The sequence below is a fragment of the Culex quinquefasciatus genome, chromosome 3, assembly GCF_015732765.1.
Source record: "Culex quinquefasciatus strain JHB chromosome 3, VPISU_Cqui_1.0_pri_paternal, whole genome shotgun sequence".
Classification (NCBI taxonomy): domain Eukaryota; kingdom Metazoa; phylum Arthropoda; class Insecta; order Diptera; family Culicidae; genus Culex; species Culex quinquefasciatus.
This window is the reverse complement of record NC_051863.1, coordinates 138976237-138996848: the sequence shown is the minus strand read 5'-3', so window position 1 is coordinate 138996848 and position 20612 is coordinate 138976237. Positions and strand designations below refer to the sequence as shown.

The window sequence follows — 20612 nt, the reverse complement described above, 5'->3', positions numbered from 1 at the left end:
TTTAAAAACATTATAATTTGTATTCGGCATATATCATCATTAATTTGGTTCATAAGGGAAAACTGTTAAAAATTTAGTTTACCGATCTGCAACTAGGCATTTTGCATTTTGTTTTAAATATTTCCTATTTGATTTTATATATTTTTAAAAGATTTATATTTCTACGTATACTTATGATTTAAGATTTGAAAAAAATCAAATCAAATTATTTTCCATCCAACACCGCCATGTCGGGCAAATTAGCAATTTTTTTGCATGATGTTTTGAATGACTTTGGTTAAAACAGGAACAAAAAAAAAACAATTTCACAATGTTAAAGAAGAAAAAATCTTAAAATAAAATTTTCATTCGCCTAAATCCCTGCAAACTCACTTTTCGATGCTGAACTTTGTTTTTTTAACTTCAATTATTTATTCAGAGCATTCATTTCTTATAAATGTTGTTAAAAATTTATTTTAATGTGCTCCATTCTAATTTTAGTGTTCAACTGAAGAGTTCAAAAAGTTAATAAAAAAAATTCAATTGTATACTAATTAAATTTAATTTGTGGAGATTTTTTTTTTTAAGTTTATTATTTTTATGCATTGAATTCAAAAACTCCTTGAATTTAATTGTATTCCGCGGAAAATGAGAAATTTCACGATTTTAACGCCGGGAAATCGTGAAAATTCACTTACCTACCCTAATAATCATCAATTAATATGATTGAGCTAATTCTATGATTTTAAGCTTGAAAAACATAACAAATATAATGAAAATAGAGTTTTTATGACTGTTTCAAAAATTTCCCGGGATTCCGAAATTTTTTTTCCCGTTTCCCGGGAAATTCAAAACCCGGGAAATTTGGACGCCCTAATAAGGAATTTTGTGAATTCGTCATTTTTAATTTACTAAACTTACTGTATCTTGGCACTGAAGTGACAAAAACTGATTATTCAAAAGGCAAAATTGTACGTCAACAAATTTTCTAGAAGATGATGATATTTATTTTGACAGCATAATTTTTTAAGCTTGGTTTCAGAGAGTAAATCGATAATATTTCAGGCAAATAATTTCTTTTTTTAACTTTAACATATTACCGATGAAAAAAGACTTCTTCATGAATCATTATAAATAAAGAACAGACAAAAAATTAAAAAAAAGTATAAAACTGTAAATTACAAGCCATAGAATTAACATTTTAATGAAAAAAGTGTTTTAAAGTGCATTTTACACTTGCCTAGTTGTTTTGCAATCATTAGTTTTGAAAATATCTCAGTATTGACGAAACTTTCGCCGAAAAAAATTGCAGTGCTGTACAACAGAGTTTCAAAAAAAAAAACCAAAATATTTTTGATCGATCCCAGACATTCTAACGATGATTTTAAAATTGTTTCCAGTCAATTAGACTTTGTGTTTTGCCCCCTGATTTTCGGACCGATTTTAAAGGGGGAAGGAGAGAGCGACATAAACTTTGAAAAATATTTGCAACGGCCTTATAATGTTGACATTCTTTTTATTTAATTAGTAACTGAAAATTTTAAATTGTCACAAATGAAAAACAAAATTATGATACCCCAAAATTCAAAAATTGGGTTGAAAAACTTTATCAAAGCAATTTTAAATTTAAATAACAAAATTGTGAATTTGCGCAGAAGAGGGTTAACTTCAAGCTACTTTCGATGTCTACTCTTATATGGAAGTAAATTTGTCGTTCGAAAGAACAAACAGCTCAATCCACTTATATAGTTGGTGTCTTACTCTCAGTAACTTTCCAATTATCCAGTTTTGATTCGACGTTTGTAAAGGATTTTGAACTATGACTTGATTTTATACTCCAGTTAGGTTTCGATCCAGGAACAACTTTGGTAGAATATAGCAAATCGCTGGGAAAAGAGCCTGTAGAGATATAGATTGATTTTTTGAGTATTTTGGTGCGCTAAAAAATAACAACTTTTGTCTTTTTTCAATTTGTAAATAAATATCACTCCAGTCGTCATAACTCGAAATAGGGTTGCCAAATCTTTATACATTCAAAATCGTTGGGAAGTCCTTTCGGTATCTAAGCTCATTGTCATATAGCAGAGAGGAAAGCAAAAAAAAAAACGTTGGCATTCTTTTTGAAACTTGTTATTTAAATGTACTTGAAATTTTAAAGAAAAAAGCTAAAAAGTTGAATTGTAGTAAGTCGGTTTATCCAAAATTTCAAATAATTTCATTAGAAGAGACTCAAACCACAACTACACCATACCTGTGTGAATTTCCCTTTCGCCTTCTCAAAGTCTGCGTGGTATTTGACATTGGACTGAATTTTGGTGTTCTCCGCTATCCGCTTCAGTTCCGGCGTTTCCGCGATGGTGGTGGCTTTGGCTTTTGGGATGTGTCTGCAAATAAAAAGAAACAAAGTAAAGACCATATTAATTACCACTCACGATTGCGTCAAGCCGTGGGAAAATCTTAATGACACTAAACGCTCATGCGAATCTGTTCCAGATGGTTGGCCGTTTGGCCGCATTCCACACAGACCTTGTTCGTTCACGTATGCATGACATCATAACCGTCATCGCGCGAGTGAGAGAGACTTCCACTTTGATTATGAGATGCTCATAATCGATTTCTCGACGACGACGACGACGGAATTCATTATGCATATCGGCAGACAAGAGACACCGACATACGACGACGGCGGCTGGTTACACCTTTTCATTTCTCTTTGAAACATTGTAATTATATGCATAGTTGGCATTCTTGAACCGCCTCCGTCGTGTCTCCGAAGTGGCTTGTCTGTTTTTTTTTCTGCGTGCTCTATACATGGCCGGAGCCACTTAGCAAACCGGCAACGTTGTGGGACAAGTTTCATCTCTTTTGAACAGTGCCCGCTTGATCCTTCTTACATCATCGAGCATCGTGAAGAAGAAATCATATACCCGCAGAAGGAGACCAAACTGGTGGCGGCGACATCACTTGTGGATGCTGTGCACTTGAAAGTGCAAGCAGAACCGACCACACCATGAGAAATTGTCATAGGGCAGGGACATCTTCTGGTCAGGAGACATGGACAGCGTGGGACTGACAAGAAACACGATACTAAGCCGAAGGAATACACGTTAAAAAAATTATGATGAAAAAAAGGAATTGGGTCCTAAAATGAAGCTAAAATTTGTGATATTATTATTCACAACGATAAAGCTTTTTTTTCCTGCGTACAATGACTCTTTTTTACGACCCCAAAGGATTTAAAATTAATTTTTAATTCAATCATTAAAAATTACCGTTGCAGCTCTTCTTGACAGAAAAGATCCTACTTGAAGGTCGTTCCAAGGGGACCATAGTTGATCTATTGAAAAAATGTTGTCTTTTCAAATTATTATTTTTTTGCATTAAAATGAACAAAAGTGATCAGAAATGGTTTTTAATCTAGTTACCACAACGGTATAGTAAATAAAAATTTACATAGGGGTTTAGGACCCCATTGAGTGGTTCTCTTAGATTTCGAAAATCTACTTTTCCTTGTATTTTTTGATTTGGATAAAACTTTGCCCATGCATTCCCTATGTCTGAAGGAGTCATTTTGCATCATTAGTTTTTCTATACAAGTCTCCATACAATTTTGGGGAGATCGAAGCAAGCTATGATCGCGGCCGGATAATTTTTTTTTTTCGCTCGTCGTTTTTCGTCTTCTGAGGATTTCCGTCAAAGTCTTATATTATCGGCTAGTTCAAGAGGAACTTGTGAGTGGTAGTGAAAAGGGTGGAGATATCCGGGTTTCGATTCCTTTTGTGGATTTGCCAGAACCAGAAGACCGTCGCTGACCTTGGATAGAGCTTCAATCGCGCAGATTACGAGGAGATCTTGGCTGATTTGATGCGGCCGTTGATAAGGATAAGAACTTAGGAGCTGCCGATTGGGACACAATCTGGCTGTGTCTTTTGAAGATTTGAAGATTTGCTGATTCTTGGTGGCTTTCCATCATTATTTGCTAAATGATTATATTCCCCTATATTATTATATCATAAAATAAATAGCCCTCCTACCCCTTCCTCACTTTCCCATTCCTTAATTCCTATTTTGCCCAATTCCTCTTCCCCCTAAAATATAATTATCTGCCAAATTTACACTAACACACCACACCTAACTGATTCGGAGCGTTTGGTACGGTATGTCCACGCATCCTTCCTCACCTGTAGATTCTGTGAAATGTGATCCATTCACAGAATCCTCTCTGCGGTAAACACAACGCAGTAGGGCTGGCCGCTTTAATTTTTGTATTACATTTTCGGGTGTTCTCGGATGTATTGCAATTATTAATATTGACAAGATAAGTGCTTGGGGCATAATCTAATCACAAGACTTTCCAGCATGCTTTCATCGGACTGGCTGCGTTTGTGTTAGATTAGATTATTAGATTAGACAAGTCTCCATACAATTTTGGAGGTTAATCATACAAAATGAGCATGAGAATATCCGATATTCCCTATCTTGAGAAGGGATTTTCTGAATGATTTGGTGTCTCCTGCAAAGCTGTAGGTTAGGAATTTTCAGAAAAAATATGTATAGGTGAAAAAAAAACATATTTTTTATTTAACTTTTTATCACTGAAAGTTAGGGTCCAAAAATATATGTGTTTTAATTTCATAAATTTTTTGATATTTTTTAAGAAACCTAAAATGAAATCTCCATAGCGCGTGATGTTGCAAAATATGGTTTAGGAGATATGATTTTTTTTTTAATATCGAAAAACTGAATAATAAAATATTAAACATATTTTTTAAAGCAATATTGTGTTTGCGAAAAGTACTTTACATGTTTTTTTTTTAAATGTACCGTTTTCATGTTATAACTACTTTTAGGTATAAATTTAAGATTTCTTTTCGTTTTTTTTTTGCACTTTAAAAATAACTCTTGAAAAAAAAGCACCCCTGAAAAAAACAAAATATTTTTGACAGCCTACAATTTCCTACAATTTTCTCTCTGGAACTTTGAAAATCGGGCAATTCGTTTCTTAGATACAGCCTCACAAAGAATTCGAATTGATGAAGAGATTTTTTCTAAGTGAGCAATTCTCTGAGATGTCGGTCATTCGATTTTTTTGTATTTTTTAATCCGGCTGAAACTTTTTTTGTGCCTTCGGTATGCCCAAAGAAGCCATTTTGCATCTTTAGTTTGTCCATATACTTTTCCATAAAAATTTGGCAGCTGTCCAGAAAAAAATGATGTATGAAAATTCAAAAATCGGTATCTTTTGAAGGAATTTTTTGATCGATTTGATGTCTTCGGCAAAATTGTAGGTATGGATAAGAACTACACTGAAAAAAAAATATACAAGGTTAATTTTTTTTTGGTGATTTTTAATTTCACTTTTTGTCACTAAAACTTGATTTGCAAAAAAAAACACTAATTTCATTTTTTTTTATTTTCTGATATGTTTTAGGGGACATCAAATGCCAACTTTTCAGAAATTTCCATAACGGGCAAAAAATCTATGACCGAGTTATAAGTGTTTGAATCAATACCGATTTTTAAAAAAATCTAAATACTGGTCACAAAAATTTTTCAACTTCATTTTTTGATGTAAAATCGAATTTTCAATAAAAAGTACTTTGGTGAAATTTTGATAAAGTACACCGTTTTCAAGTTATAGCCATTTTTTGGTACCTTTTTTGAAAATAGTCGCAGTTATTTATTTTTTAAATTTAGTGCACATGTTTGCCCCTTTTGAAAAAAATATTTTAGAGAATCTGTATATTTTGCTTTTTTGAACTTTGTTGATACGACCCTTCGTTGCTGAGATATTGCCATGCAAAGATTCAAAAACAGGAAAATTGATGTTTTATTCCGTGTACCTATTTTTTCCGAAAAGTCCTACAACTAACCTACAACTTTGTCGAAATCACCAAATCGATTAGAAAATCCCTTCTCAAGATAGATAATTTCATACATTTACATACATATTTCGTATGACCAGTTCCCAGAATTGCATAGAAAAGTTAATTCTGCAAAATTACTTCTTTTGACATAGGATTTCATCCAGTTTCATCCAAATCTTAGAAATTAAAATTTAATACCTAATCGTGAAAAAAATTTGTGGTATCTAAGAGAACTTTTCAAATTACTTTAATTTTATTATAAATTTAAACTAAAATAATTTTTGAAATGTACCATCCCGGGATTTCCAGGAACAGAATTCCCCGGATTTTTCAAAATCGAGAAGTCCCGAATCCCGGAAATTGAAAAAAAAACATATTTTGGTCAGGAAATTCAGATTTCGGAATTCCCAGAATTTTAAATCTAATTTTCTCGTTTTCCGGGAAATTCTAAATCCTGGAAAACTGTACGCCTTACTAGCATGGTCTTTAACTTAACAAAAAAACTCCCTGAAATTTATTGAAAACTGTTCTGATTCTAGTTCTGATTCTGTTTTTTTTTACCGAATGTTCTATTTAAAAACAAAATCGAAAACAGACCCCCCAATCAAACCTCAAAGTTGCAGAAAGGGTGCGCTATACAGTCAAGATGCAATGTGTCTGCCTTCAGTCCATCAAGCCTGTGACGTGTGCGAGCTCTCTTCTGCAGTACTTACAGTCTGGGTGAGATCATCGTAAAACCAGAGCCCGCTCAGCAATCACGGTCGTTATCCCACAAAAGGATTATGTCTCACAAAGTCGGAATGATTTCAAAGAAGCTAAGTAAATTCCGTTTAATGCCACGCGAGCTGAAATTGAGATAAAAAAAAGTGCACCCGACTGCCCTTTCACTGCAGCTGATTTTAATCATCTCATATGTGCGCACATGATTAATAACCACCCTTAGGGATGCTCAATTAAAGTGTTCTGATGCGATTCAGAACTGTCCATCGCGGTAATCGCCTAATTGAGGGGCTCCCTAGTGGCGCCGTTTATGGAATGTCACGTCTGTCGGCTCGGCTCTCTGCTGGGATTGGTTAATAATTGCTGCAACTTGATCTTGTATGCAACTTGTGTGGGTCCCTTGACGAGTCTTCTGCGGCAAAAGGCAAAGTTTCTCTTTTTAAGGAGCCGCCACGCACGTGTGAACAATGTCAGAATTTAACCTAAAACTAAACTTTCGCTAAATTGAAATTCGAACCAAAGCTTGTTGAAAGGTATCCCATAACCATACAACCTCACCATAAACGTTCAATTGGCACTACAGTCTAGACTCGATAATCCGAAGGCCTTGACAGACTTTCATTTCGAATAGTCGAACCAGGATTTTTTTTTTTCGATAATCGAACTTTGTATAATCGGAACTTAGGATAATCGATTCTGGACTGTAAAAACAGAACCCAAATATGTTTATTATATGTCTCTCTCTTTTTTAATTTGGGTTAAACACTAAAGATAGATCTTAGTTTACTCTTCCAAATCTGGTTAAAAATGTTCAGCTCAAGTGTTCTTAAAGTCAACTTGTCTTATGAAAGTGAATACTAACTTCCAATGAACCGCCCTTTGATCGTAGATCTCTCCTTATCTCGAATCATTTTTCACAAAGGTAAACTCTCACTCTGTTTGCATACCGCATGCAAAGTCCGCAGGGAAAGCGCGAAATGGATCGCTAAATTGAGTAATGATCGCTTAACTAAATGCCAACCACGCTCGGCGCTCTGCACTAGATATACTTTAAAACTTGTTCGACTATCTTCCGTCTTCCTGCTGCTGATATAACTGTGCAACAACAACCGCGAGTAATGGAAACGAAATCGAAAGTATATTGCAGCGGCGGCGGACGAGAAGGAACGCCCTACGGCGGCGGAGGGGCGCCTCCAATTACCACTTGTCAGGTACGAATTGATGTGGGTCTCGTGGCGCAGGGGTAGCGGCTTCGGCTGCCGATCCCGAAGATGCTATGAGACGCGGGTTCGATTCCCGCCTTATCCACTGAGCTTCTATCGGATGGTGAAGTAAAACGTCGGTCCCGGTTTCTCCTGTCTCGTCAGAGGCGCTGGAGCAGAAATCCCACGTTAGAGGAAGGCCATGCCCCGGGGGGCGTAGTGCCAATAGTTTCGTTTAGTTTCGTTTAGGTACGAATCAAACTGCAAAACTTCGAGCGAGCAAACGAAAGAAAAAAGGAAAGTGCTCTGAAGGGTTTCTTGCACCGATTGCGGAAAGATGAGCGTACGGTAAGATTTACGATACTCGCCGAAAAAATAAAACCGGGCCAGCAGATGGCCCAGGGTGATTAGACACCTTTTTAGTAATAAACCGGGGCCGGAGATTAGTGGTTTCGAGTCACGACTTGAGGCCCTTTTTAATCGCGCTGGTGTCACGTGCTGAAATGAATCATTACGAAGTAAAATACGCTCTTTTTTCGATGGTATTTTCATTCTCGTCGCAAACGTGATGCAAGGATCGAAGTTACATCAGTTTGTTATTTTCCCTACTAGCATAAATCCATAATTCACACCAAAGAAGATGCTGTGGATTCAACGAGCTAGCGAGGTGTTGTTGAGCGGCATGATCTGAGTGTAGTTAGTGTGAAACTTAAAGTATTAGAATAACCATCTAAGGAGATTCCTTGTATTTCGTTGAATCCCATTTCTTTTGGGAAGGCGTCGGTACTGACTAAAAATGAGAGGAATATTCAGGGATTTCAGAGTATAGATGAGTGACAGTGTTTGACAGGTTTTGAAAGAGATCATAGAAGTTTTATTTGGGTAAAACTCTACTCCAGCGATTCTCAACGGGGGTACCGGGCCTACTTGATTTACATGGTAGGGGGTACCAGCCTAGAAGAAGGTTGAGAATCGCTGCTCTACTCGTTTTCAATATTTCGTGATGGCAAGGTGGTATTACCCCATGCTTTTGCTCACATTAAAAAAAACATGCTTTGAATGATTTTCATTGAACCAGGGTGGCCACTCAAGTCAGGAAATAGGAAAAGTCGGGATTTCGCCAAAATCTGCGATAAATTGGGAAAAAGTCGATAAATTCAGATTTTTGTCAAAAAGTTGCCATGCCATGTAATAAAAAGTTGACGTCGGCGTTCGGGAAGCGCTGGATAATTTTTGTGACATGTTTTTGACACCGATCTAAAAAAAAATATTATGAATCAAAAGATTTAGATTATTTTTAACTATGTTTCAATATTAAAAGCTAACAGTCTACTTTTAACAATAACAAAGCTTTTGAAAACCCCATTTGAATATAGAGCTTAAGGGTATTATTATGACAAATTGCTTAAAATATTTGAAAATCTTTGGAATCGTGCAACTTGAGTTTTTTTTTACATATTTTTTTAATAAATATTTTAAGATATTAAACTTAATGCATTCAGTAAATGCATATATTTATTCAAAATTTGTGAGCATAGGTTTGAAAAAAAAATTGAAATAGGTTGATTTTAATTTATTGCAACAACCCAATGAATTTCAAACGTTTTTCCTGTTAAATAAGAAACAATGCAAAACCTTTCACTTTTTGAAACTTTGAAAAAATATTGAAATTGCATTACAAATATAATTGAACAATATGTCTTTTTAAAAATTTCGCAATAAATGAAATGTACAGTTTGAATGTTTATTAAACTGGATTTTTCATTGAAATAAAACTGATAACACCCAACTCGAACAATGATTGTGAAAATTAGTTATAAAAAACACGAATTCTAGATATTCTTCTATTTAAAGAATAAAATTGTCCTCTTTTTTTGGTGGGGGGAGGGGGGTTTGTAGCGGTTGTCCACGATCCATACAAAAAAGATTTGTATGGATTCCATGATCCATACAAAAAAGATTTTTTTGTATGGACAATTGTCCACGAGGAGGGGGGGGGGGAGGGAGGGTAATACATTCCCAAAAAAGTGTCCACGTGGTTTATGGATAGTCCCATATGTTAACATAAAATTATGCGCTGTGTTTAATATGATTACGTTACCAAGAGAGCAATTTTATAATTCGGTTATCATACATTGTCCATCCGAATTTTTTATTCCTTTTTAGGCGGCAATGGAGCCATCTGGATCTTATATGTTTTAAATTATAATTATTTATTTTGCAGCTTCCTGAAATACTCTTTAAATGAACTGCTTACATGCATTTATCACTATTCACTATAAATCCTATTTATTGTAATTTCCATATAAATCATTATCCAATACTTTTTCCTTCATCCCACCATTCACCCATACCATAAACGATCAAATTGCATAAACTAATGACACTTACAATTTCAGCAATGGAACCATTTGAACCATTTGTCCATTAAAACAATGTTATTTATTTCACAGCTTCCTGGAATCAACTTTAAATTTACTACTTATTTGTATTTATTTTTCTACTATAATTTTCATATTCCCTCTCCTACTCCTTTTCCTTTATCCTACAATTCCACAATATCAATATGATCAAGTTGCATAATCTAATCAAATCATTGATTTTTAATAATACCGTCATCAGGGGTGACATTGGGTCTGGGGGGTGAGATTGGGTCATACAAAAATGCAGAAATTTGTATGACCCAATCTCACCCCCCAGACCCAATGTCACCCCTGACGACGGTAGTTAATTATTTTGCAGCTTCCTGGAATTATTTTTAAATTCAATGCTTAATTGTATATAACTTTTCACTATATGATTCAGAGGCGTCGCGTCCACCTGTTCAACCTGTTCATAGGACAGGTGATCATTTTGATTTCTTTATGAAGAAAGAATTAAAATATGTTCATCAAATAATTGAACGAACATGCCAACTCTTCTTGGAATCATGAAACAGCCAAGCGCATTCGTATCCATAGAGCTCTCAATGAAAATCTAACGCGCACTGAAAATCCTCCCAAGCAGCCTCCAACCTGTTCGGATTTCTCCATGCACGAGTTCCCATACAACGCATCCAAAAATACACAGAAAGCCGCCACTATTTGTACACGCTGGACGGTATGAATGTGGTAGTTCAGGGTGTGCATGAAAGCTTTTGGACAGTCGACATAAAAGCGCGCGGGCCGAGACACGAGCAGGGAGAGAGCAATGTTCAAAGAGAGAGAGAAAGCTCCATATTTGTGGGTTTAGTAAAACAGTCAATATTTTTTTAATTTATTTAGACATTGATTTTTTTGTTACCCAATTCTGGAGTTTTTTTCAAAGACCCATTAAACAAAATTTTCAGCCGCCGGCTGAAAAACTCTATAATAAAGAATAAAAAAAATGGTTGGGTGCTTTTGAAACCTCTTTAAGTCAGGGGTATTTTAAAACACCCAAAAAGTAAAAATTTAAAATTATGTTTAAAGTACTTTTAAAAAATCTAATATTTTTGATCTGCAATAATTTTTTGGGTCAGAAATTCTTATTGTTGGAGGTTCTGGAAAAGTCGGGAATTCGAAAATAGGATTTGAGATTACGTTTACGTTCTGAATTACAAAAAATGTCTTGCTTTTGAAAATGTTTAAATTAAGAGCTTTTGCCATTTCAAATGGATTTTGTTGATTTTTTTTTCAAGATCTCAATTATTTTAGAAAAACAAAAAAATAATGAATTATTACACTTTTAAATTGGTCAAAAATAGTCAATTATTTTTCTTGAAATTACTGAACGGATTTGGACACTTTCGGTCTCATTCGAACCGTCTTAGTTTCCCTTAGAACCTTATTGAAAATTTCACCCTAGTCCTTTCCTGTTAAAAAATATTTGCGATTAACGATTTGCTAAAGTGCATTAATAGAAAAAAAAAAAGGTGAATTTTGGAAGGTAGAAAATTTGGTTGGTTGAATATTCCATCTTTTTTGAGTAATTTTACTTAAAAAATTTGAACTTGATGAAAATTTATCAGAAACTGATGAAAATTCACCAGTTCCTAATGCAATATTACATTTTTTTGACACAAAATCTGCCACCTTTTCCTGATGAATATTACCATCATTGTTGTTCAGTGGTTTTTCAAAAAAAAAAAAAAAAAAAACGGATGATTTTTTTAATTCTTTCATTTGTGCCTGGATTTCCCCCACCTCTGGCTGAAACGAAACGCAAATCCAATGAAATTTTCTAAAGTTCTTTTAGCCATAGAAAATGCATTGTCGCCTCTTTATCAGCTGAAAATCGGCCAAAATTCACAAAAATGTCGGCAATTTACACTTTTTTATTGATTTTTCAGAACCTTATCGACAGCAAGCCTTTTCTTCCTAAAGTATTCTTATTTTTTTCAGCTAGTCAGACCGGCCCGTGGCTTAATGGCTACGGCTCCCGCCTCATAAGCGGAAGGTTCCGGGTTCGATTCCCGACCGGTCTCATTGAAATTATTCGACAATAATTGAACTTTGAATATGAACAAAAAACGCATGGAATCAGGTGGGATTCGAACTCACACCTTTGGATTGGTAGTCAGATGCTCTAGCCACTCGGCCACCGAGGGGTTGACACCCCTCGAGTGAATTAATCCGTAGTGGTGAAATAATGTCACAAGGTCATATACTATATAATACAACAATCCCTTTCCCAACGATTCCCCTACACACACTACACACCATATTCTATAAATAACTCGAAGTGGTTGGTACGGTATGTCCTCACTTCTTCTTCTTCCCCTGATGATTCTATGAAATGTGGGTTCCGTTCATAGAATCTGTCTCTTGCGGTTAAAGCAACGCAGTAGGCCGGGCCGCTTTAGTGAGTGTAATACATTTCGGGGGTTCTCGAAAGTACTGCAATCATTAATAATGACAAGAATGAACTTGAGGCGTAATCTAACCATAAGTTCTTCCCGGATGCTTTCTTCGGACTGGCTGCGCTTGTGTTCGATTAGATTAGATTAGATTAAAGTATTCTTATTTTTTTCAGCAGGTTATATCTCCTACTAGATTTGTTATGTATTTTCCAAAAGAATACTTCAAAATTCTAAAATTTATAATCGTAAAAAACACATGGGGCAATTATGCGTAAAAATGCATACTGTGGACCAACTTCAAAACTTCAACCTGGGATTTGAGTGCTGCGAGCAAGTTGACACCACAGAGTAATCCAAAGGACGCACTGGCCTTTAATTTATGGTTGCGTTACGCGGTACATCGTGGTACATCCCCCCTTCAGGAAAACTGTCTGTAGGACACCATTAAATTTCTGGACTGGATTCGAGGCGTTACGTTTCCAAGCTTCTTGACAGTTGTTGCCGTATCAACAAACTCAACAAGAAAATTTGAAATTTATAATTCTTTTTGCTGCCCTCGCACTCTGTGTTGACACCCTCTGAAAAAATAACAAACTAGCGCGTTACAACTGATCACACTTTCAATGACTTAATAGATAACACCGGCGCGAATTCATCACGCTCTCGTATACCTCCAATCCATCTCGGTCCATTTGTAATAACAGCAACTGTCACTCAAACTGTGGCGGATGGTGGTGGCGCTTCCATGCTTATTAAGGTGAAAGTGTACTTAAGTGTACTCTCCGCGCCCAAGGGGCGTCATGGCGTTCTACTAATACTGCCACTGCTGCTCTTACAAAGCTCTGAATACTTTATTTCCGTATGATTAGACCCGTTTAAATTAGACATGACAGATTAACGAGCAAACAAGGCTTTCTTGCGCTCGGAACGTTTTCTCCACCGGGCTCCGCTAAAGGTGGACGTTGTGCCTCGCGGTAAGTAGCACAGATCCAATAGACCGCGGCCCCACAATTGGCTTTACCCCCACTCTGTAGGTGGAGGCGGACGGAGCGCGGAGTCATAAAAGTCATGTAGCTTATTTGTGCAATTAAAATACAACTGTTTTGTTTATGTTGAGCTATTTCTCTATGCTCTATCCATCGCGCGCGTGTCTTTCTCCGCGCGAGTTCGCTTTCGCCAGGGTCTTCTCTCGGGTTGGCCTAGACATCAGTTGATCGTCGGAGAGCACGTGCTCCCGGCGGCCAAACGAGCTGCCTCCCGCGGGCACATGTAGTTTGTGAACAAATTAATTGATGAAGTTGATGAATTTTGCCCCGATGTAGAGTATGGTATTTAGACGGTGGAGGAACCGGTCCCATCCCGACTGACACAGATTTGCACTTTGTGGGGATCGTGGGTAGCGTGGGTTGGGGTCGTTTGCGGAGTTTTGAGCAGTGGATTCCTCGGGGGCTCATCTACCCCGGCATACCTTGTTGTGGCGTGACGCTGTTTGTGGGTCATTTGCGTGGAGTTAAATGTCGCGCGATCCGCAAAGAGACTCTTGTACTGTTGCATAGCCCCAGCTACAGCTGAACCACGTGATCGCAAACCACGCGCTCGGAATTGGTCTAAATAAAGTGCTTCCTACTTTCGCTCGCCGTTACGCTGGGGAATTTTGCACGCAAATGTTGACGCGCGTATGAGGAACAACAGCTTTGCTTATCAATTTAGTTTTAATTTACACCCAAAATTCAGAGTCGAGATAATCGTTCTCTCAAAATTTATTGAGGGCTCAGTGCCAAAATCGATAGAATAATGGTACCAACTCACACCATCATAACAAATGAGTTCATTCGTTAGTTGAATCAATAAATCTCCAACAAGTGTCATACATCGACTTCTGACTTCTCTTTGGTCACCAAGCTGTGGTGGCCGAGGCAGCTAAGTCATTGGATTGGTTTGTCAAAGGTCTCTGGTTCGATTCCCGTTGTCGACACTTTTGGTTTTTTGTTTGACGGATGAACTTTTTTTGCAAATGAACCTCGAGAGAATAGTTCTATCGCCCATCTCGAGCTGTGTTCTCTGCGTCCGTGAATGGTACCACTATTTTCTCGACTCGAGACCATCATTCTCTCGGACTAGCGCTGCCAGTTTTGGGTGTAGCTTACTGAAAGGGAACCGTTATGTCATAACCAGACTGAAAAGTTACATATTTATCAGATATCAATCAACGTGACAAAACAGACAAAAAGCTGAAATTTCTAAATAATTTATGCCAAAGTTCAGGCATTTATAAAATTTCGGCATTTTTTTTTCTATTCTGGAAGCCTATAGATTACGCCCCATGTACTATTTGGTCAATTTTAATGTTTGTAGTACGAGTATCCCGAGTTGGCCAGGCCTACTGCGTTGCATTAACCGCAGAGAGGATCTATGAACGGATCACATTTCACTTAATCTACAGGGGAGGAAGGATGCGTGGAGATACCGAACCAAACGCTCCAAAACTCTACAAAAAATGAAAAATTGTGTGTCATTATGAAAGTACAATAAAGTTCAATGAAGTACATCTCTACACAATATCCAAGAAATGGTTAGGATTACATACATACTTCAAGGGTTTAGAGGAAGTGATTCCCATGGTCAGATCAAACTAACATCTCTAGGCCTGTTGATGGGTCAATTTCGAATTTAAGGTGAAATTTACCACGGGGGATTTCTTGAATATCTCGAAAACGATAAGACTTAGCCGAAATCTCTCTTCGCCTAAAATTCAAGCTGCTTTTTCTGATTATTTTTCACCAAAAAGTTTTTTTTCAAAAAATTGTTTACATATAGAAAATATGTTTGACAACTTTGATGCTAAAAATATCATAAATATTGTTAGAAAAGGTACACTTTTGGCTCCGTAAGAAATTCGAGAAACTTATCCTCTACATTTCGTTCTTTGGGATCAAATCTCTAGGTCGTATAGTTTTTGAGTAATTATCTTAGACAAATGCAAACTTTTGGAATTTTCCACCAATTTTGGTTTTGTTTATTTTTGGGTGCGCGCATGTCATGGCCTGCTCTCGCCACGCGTTCCAAGCACCTCCGCCCGCCGCGCATCTTGGTGAGTGGTGATCAATCCACACTTCCACACATTACTTTTCTATTGATCTGCGATAAAAGAAGTTTCGGAGAAAAAAAAAAAAATTTCTTCGTTTTTTTTTTGTTTTCTTTTGAAATTATGGAATCTTGTACGGAACGCTTATATTTTTTAAAGCGATTCGATTAGTCAAATGAAATAGTTTGACTTTTGCGATGGATGAAGCACAATGAATTATTATAACAAATGTTTGTGATTGCGGGAAAACGATAGGTTATTGTCTCATTTGTCTTTTATGTAAAATCTGTTTGCATTGGCTGGGAGCAATGATTCAGAATATATATTTTTTTTATTTTTTAAACTGTTTGATTAACAGTACTGTTATCTTTTATAATCTTTATTAGTTTTAGGCCCCAGTGGAATTTTTCAAGATAAGATTTGTCTCCTCACGCCTTCCGTGGGGAAGTAAATATTGAATCGAAGTTGACTTATAGCTGTAAATATTAGTCCCGGCCAAACCTAGAAGCTAGGCCATTAGGTCAGACCAGGTGTAGGAGTCGTCACATTGGATTGCTTCACTGAAGTCGCTGGTCGGCAGTTCGACTCATAATCTACTCAGATTTGCGTGGGATTTTTGCGTTTTTTCCAGATCGAAATGTAATAATGCAGTTACTTTTACGAAATATTTACCAAAAACTCGGACTTCATAAGCGAGCATTATGCCTATACTAAATAAAATTCTATTCAAACCTGCAGATGGACTCGCATTCCAAAGGTCGTCAGTTCAAATCACGGTGTGAATGGGAGATTGCCTTTGGACACCTAGTTTCGAGTAGGAATATCGCAATAGAGACCGTCATGGCCACGCAGTAGAGTAGACAATTTGATTTTTAATTGATTTGACTCAAATGATTTCTTCCATATTACTATACTTGGATCTGAAAAAATACGAAATATCCCTAGCTAATTTGTACATCCCAAAAATATACCTAAAACAGTTATTTATGTGGGCTGTATTAGATTTCATTTTTTTTATTTAAAATTTCATCAGGTTAACAATGTTATTTGAAAAAAAAAAAACTGGGATTTTTTTGCAAATATCACGAACAGCTACTCTCCTATAAAATGAAATTCTTTAAAATCAAAGAAATTACGATGCCAAAATTTCATTGAAATTCAAAAAGCAATAGATGAAAACTATTGAAAATACAGGTTCCTGTATTGTTGTTAATTTTGTTTTGTATTTAGGAAGCGTTTAAAATTATTTTTCAAAAATCATAAAACACTAACAATGCATAGTAAAATGGGTCAGCACCACGCTGAAAAGGGTGCCACAATGGTCGATTCTTTATTCTTAGACAGTTTGTTTGTTTCCCAATACAATAAAAAATATCTAAGAACGTGAATTTCCAGACTCTACAATAATGTTGAAATTATAGCATCGAAAAATAAAGAAACTTATTAAATCTATTTTGTTATTTTATTAGAAAACTGTATGGTTTTTATGTTCACTGTTTCGAAAATTGGAGAAATGGAGTTTTGGCATACGCTGGATAGAACAAAATATATGAAAACGGCTACATCTAGATTGTGAGTCCAGTGCGCGTTCCGTTTTTTCCACAGAGAAGTTTCATCATTCCCTCTCCCGCTTCACATATGCCTGAAAAATAACAGATGGCTAATAATTAAAATTTGTTTATGAAAACACTATTGGAATGAACTGAAAGCTATTTTTACTTTATTTTCCTGCGTTGCAAATCATGTTATGCCTGACTTGAAAATATTTTGATTTTATTTGGTTACAAAAAATCAATTTTTGCAAGACCTATTTTCTGGTGCATATAACATTTATATTTTTTCTATGGAAACCTTCAATTCATTTTTGTCTTATACAAATTGATAAGGCATTGTAAGGCAAAATTGATACTTGAAAAATCATTCAGATTTACGCATATAGTTTATGAAAATGTATTTTTTACAACAGAATATTGATTTAGTCATTTTCTGTTAGAAATAAATTAGTGAACTATTGTTTGAAGTATACCGATTAAAAAAAAAGAAATGCTCGTTTTTATAACCAAATAAAGATACTGAATAGTCTATCGCCACCAAATAAATAGCCATCTTGAATTACATATTTCCTTATCTTATTTTTTTTATTATCTTTTATTTTTATTTTTTTTGTTTCAGACGAAAAGCATAGTTTGTAAATGATTTAATTTTATATGTTTTATGACTACATAAAAATATATCTATCGATGAGAATGTTTAATATAATAAACGGTATATTCAAACTTCAAAAACAATTACTGCAAAATTAATTTTGTAAAATTTGTGTTTCTGATCTCGTTACCTTTTTCCTAATAATTTGCCAAACAATAAAAGCAATATGCAAAATTCCTTTGCAAACATTCTAGAACACTTACGAATTCTCCAAAGTTTCATCAAAAGGTAAAAGAGTTCAATGGTCAAATAAAATAAAAGTTTTTTTTTATTTTAAAATTTCGTTTTAGGCTTCAAATTCGGCCAGACAAATCAGGAGGCAAAAAAAACATATTGAAAAATAACTTCAAAATTTTAATGAAAATTCAAGTGCAATCAACTGAAATCAATTTAAAATGCATTCCCCTGCGTTTAGATTTATTTTTAAAATATTTGGGTTTATTCAAAATTTTATTTAATTTTGAAAATTTGCGATATACAGTACAGCACTAAGTTTCTTTTATGGTCAAATTTTTAATTACGTCAAATCTAACATTTTTAAAAAACTAATGATGGCAAAACAATTGAACTGAGCAACTATCTACGAAATCGGTCTTTTTTTTACAAATTCTGGTTTTTGTATTTTCAATTCGGCTGAATCTTTTTTCGGTGCCTTCGGTATGCCCAAAGAAGCCATTTTGCATCATTAGTTTATACAATTTTACAAAATACAATTTTCCATTCAAATTTGGTGGCTGTCCATACAAAAATGATATTTGAAAATTCAAAAATCTGTATCTTTTGAAAGAATTTTTTGGTACATTTGGTGTCTTCGGCATAGTTGTAGGTGTGGCTAAGGACTACACTGATAAAATAAAATACAATTTTTTTGGTGATTTATGATTTCATTTTATGTCACTAAAACTTGATTTGCAATAAAAACACTATATATGAAAAATCGAATTTGCAATCAAAAAGTACTTTAGTGAAATTTTGATAAAGTGCACCTTTTTGCATTCCTTCAAAAGATACCGATTTTTGAATTTTCATATATCATTTTTGTATGGACAGCCACCAAATTTGTATGGAAAATTGTATTGACAACCTAATGATGCAAATGGCTTCTTTGGGCTTATCGAAGAAACCAAAAAAAGTTTCAGCCGGATTTAAAAAAATCGAATGACCGAAATCTCAGAGAATTGCTCACTAGTGCAGAATGTATTTTAAAACACTTCTATCATCCATATGTTGAGACTCTGGCTTGTTATTTCAATATTCATTTTTTTGCTCCCCCTCGACTCCGGCCAGAGCCGAGGGACAAAAACTTTGAAAATATTTGCATCGGCCTGATTGCAAATGATATTTGAAAAATAAATCCCAGACCTGGTTGATAATGAGGTGAGATGTAATGATGTAATGACTGTTTTGTGCTTCATACAAAAAAGTAAAAGTAATTGTTTCGAAAACGCTACCTTACAAACAAAATGGCATGGCAAAAAATATTTGACTTTTAAAAAAATCGGTAGGTTTTTGCATTTTTCCGCATAGTAACAGATGTTTGTTTTTTTAATTAATAAATTTGCAATATAGATTGTGGCGAATCTGGAGTTTTTTATATTTCTGGGTACCGAGTGTTGCATTATAGAATTTACTTAAAATACAAGGATATTTATAATTGGTTCTTAGTTATATACAAATACCTGTCAAATTCTTTGACTTAGTATACCCAAGTATCACAGGATAGATTAAATCTTTTGGGAGCGTGTTAGAAAACAAGTTAGAAAAAGTTCAGCTTTCTATAAAACTTGACTTTGATATTATATTTTAGATTTGTTTAGAGTTTTTCAGGACATTATTTGTTTTAAATAAGAATAGTTTATAATACATTTTAAGGTGTTTGAATAAGAGAAATGCTTTGAAGTAATAATGTTATTTTGAATACGAGAAAAACACAAAGTTCAAATAATAAAATAAGACATATTATGTTTTCTGAACAAAATTATGATAATTTTTTTTAAGAAAAGATTCCATGGCACAAATTTTGCAATCCCGAGAAGACGAAAAGAACTTAGAAATAACGTTTTTTGATATTTGAAAATACTAGGCCAATAACATTTTATGTTATTTATAACAAGATTTGTTATTCGTCGTTGTGATTTTTTTGTTATTGGATTGTTATTGTAATAACAGATTTATAACACTTTTAATTATTCTTCGAACAAATCTTTGTTGTTATTTTTTGTTTTTGATTTTTCAAGAAGTTTCCATAACACTTTCTGTTATTTTAACAGTATTTGTTATTGAAATGGCATGAATTTTGTTATTTCCGTCTGCGCGGGATCGAATTCAGATTTCATGCAGACTACAGTTATTTAACTACATGTTTTTAAGACATCCAAAACTAATTGAAATATGTCTTTATTAAACTTGTATAAAAGAATAAGATGGAAAAACAATCATATTTGATTGAAACCATTTACTGTCAACAAAAAAAAAGCAAAACAAAGTAGATTTTTTTGTTTTGTTTGTCAATTTTTTCATTCCGAAGGATGAGCATACACAAAATTTTAAAGGGCATGGGTACATAAATCGAAACTAATTTTTAAAATTAAAATGATATAAGTTTTTTAGTTACATATTTATATTCTTAGTAATATGCTACAATAAACGACTTGACAACTATTTGAGTTATGAATGATTTTAATAAAAATAAAGATTTTTTACAGTATATTTTTCTTGAATAATCCTTATTTTAA

The 20612-nt window shown here is 34.7% G+C and overlaps 1 protein-coding gene across 3 annotated transcripts in view; it reads right to left on the bottom strand.

Annotated features, from left to right (window-relative positions):
* The window catches only part of LOC6034597 (LIM and SH3 domain protein Lasp), a 101265-nt gene that overhangs the window by 19780 nt on the left and 60873 nt on the right, over positions 1 to 20612 (bottom strand). For all 3 annotated transcript variants that reach the window (XM_038264218.1, XM_038264220.1, XM_038264219.1), the window contains one exon: positions 2231 to 2363. In XM_038264218.1, the coding sequence (XP_038120146.1) occupies positions 2231 to 2363 (133 nt within the window). The remainder of the gene's footprint in view (positions 1 to 2230; positions 2364 to 20612) is intronic.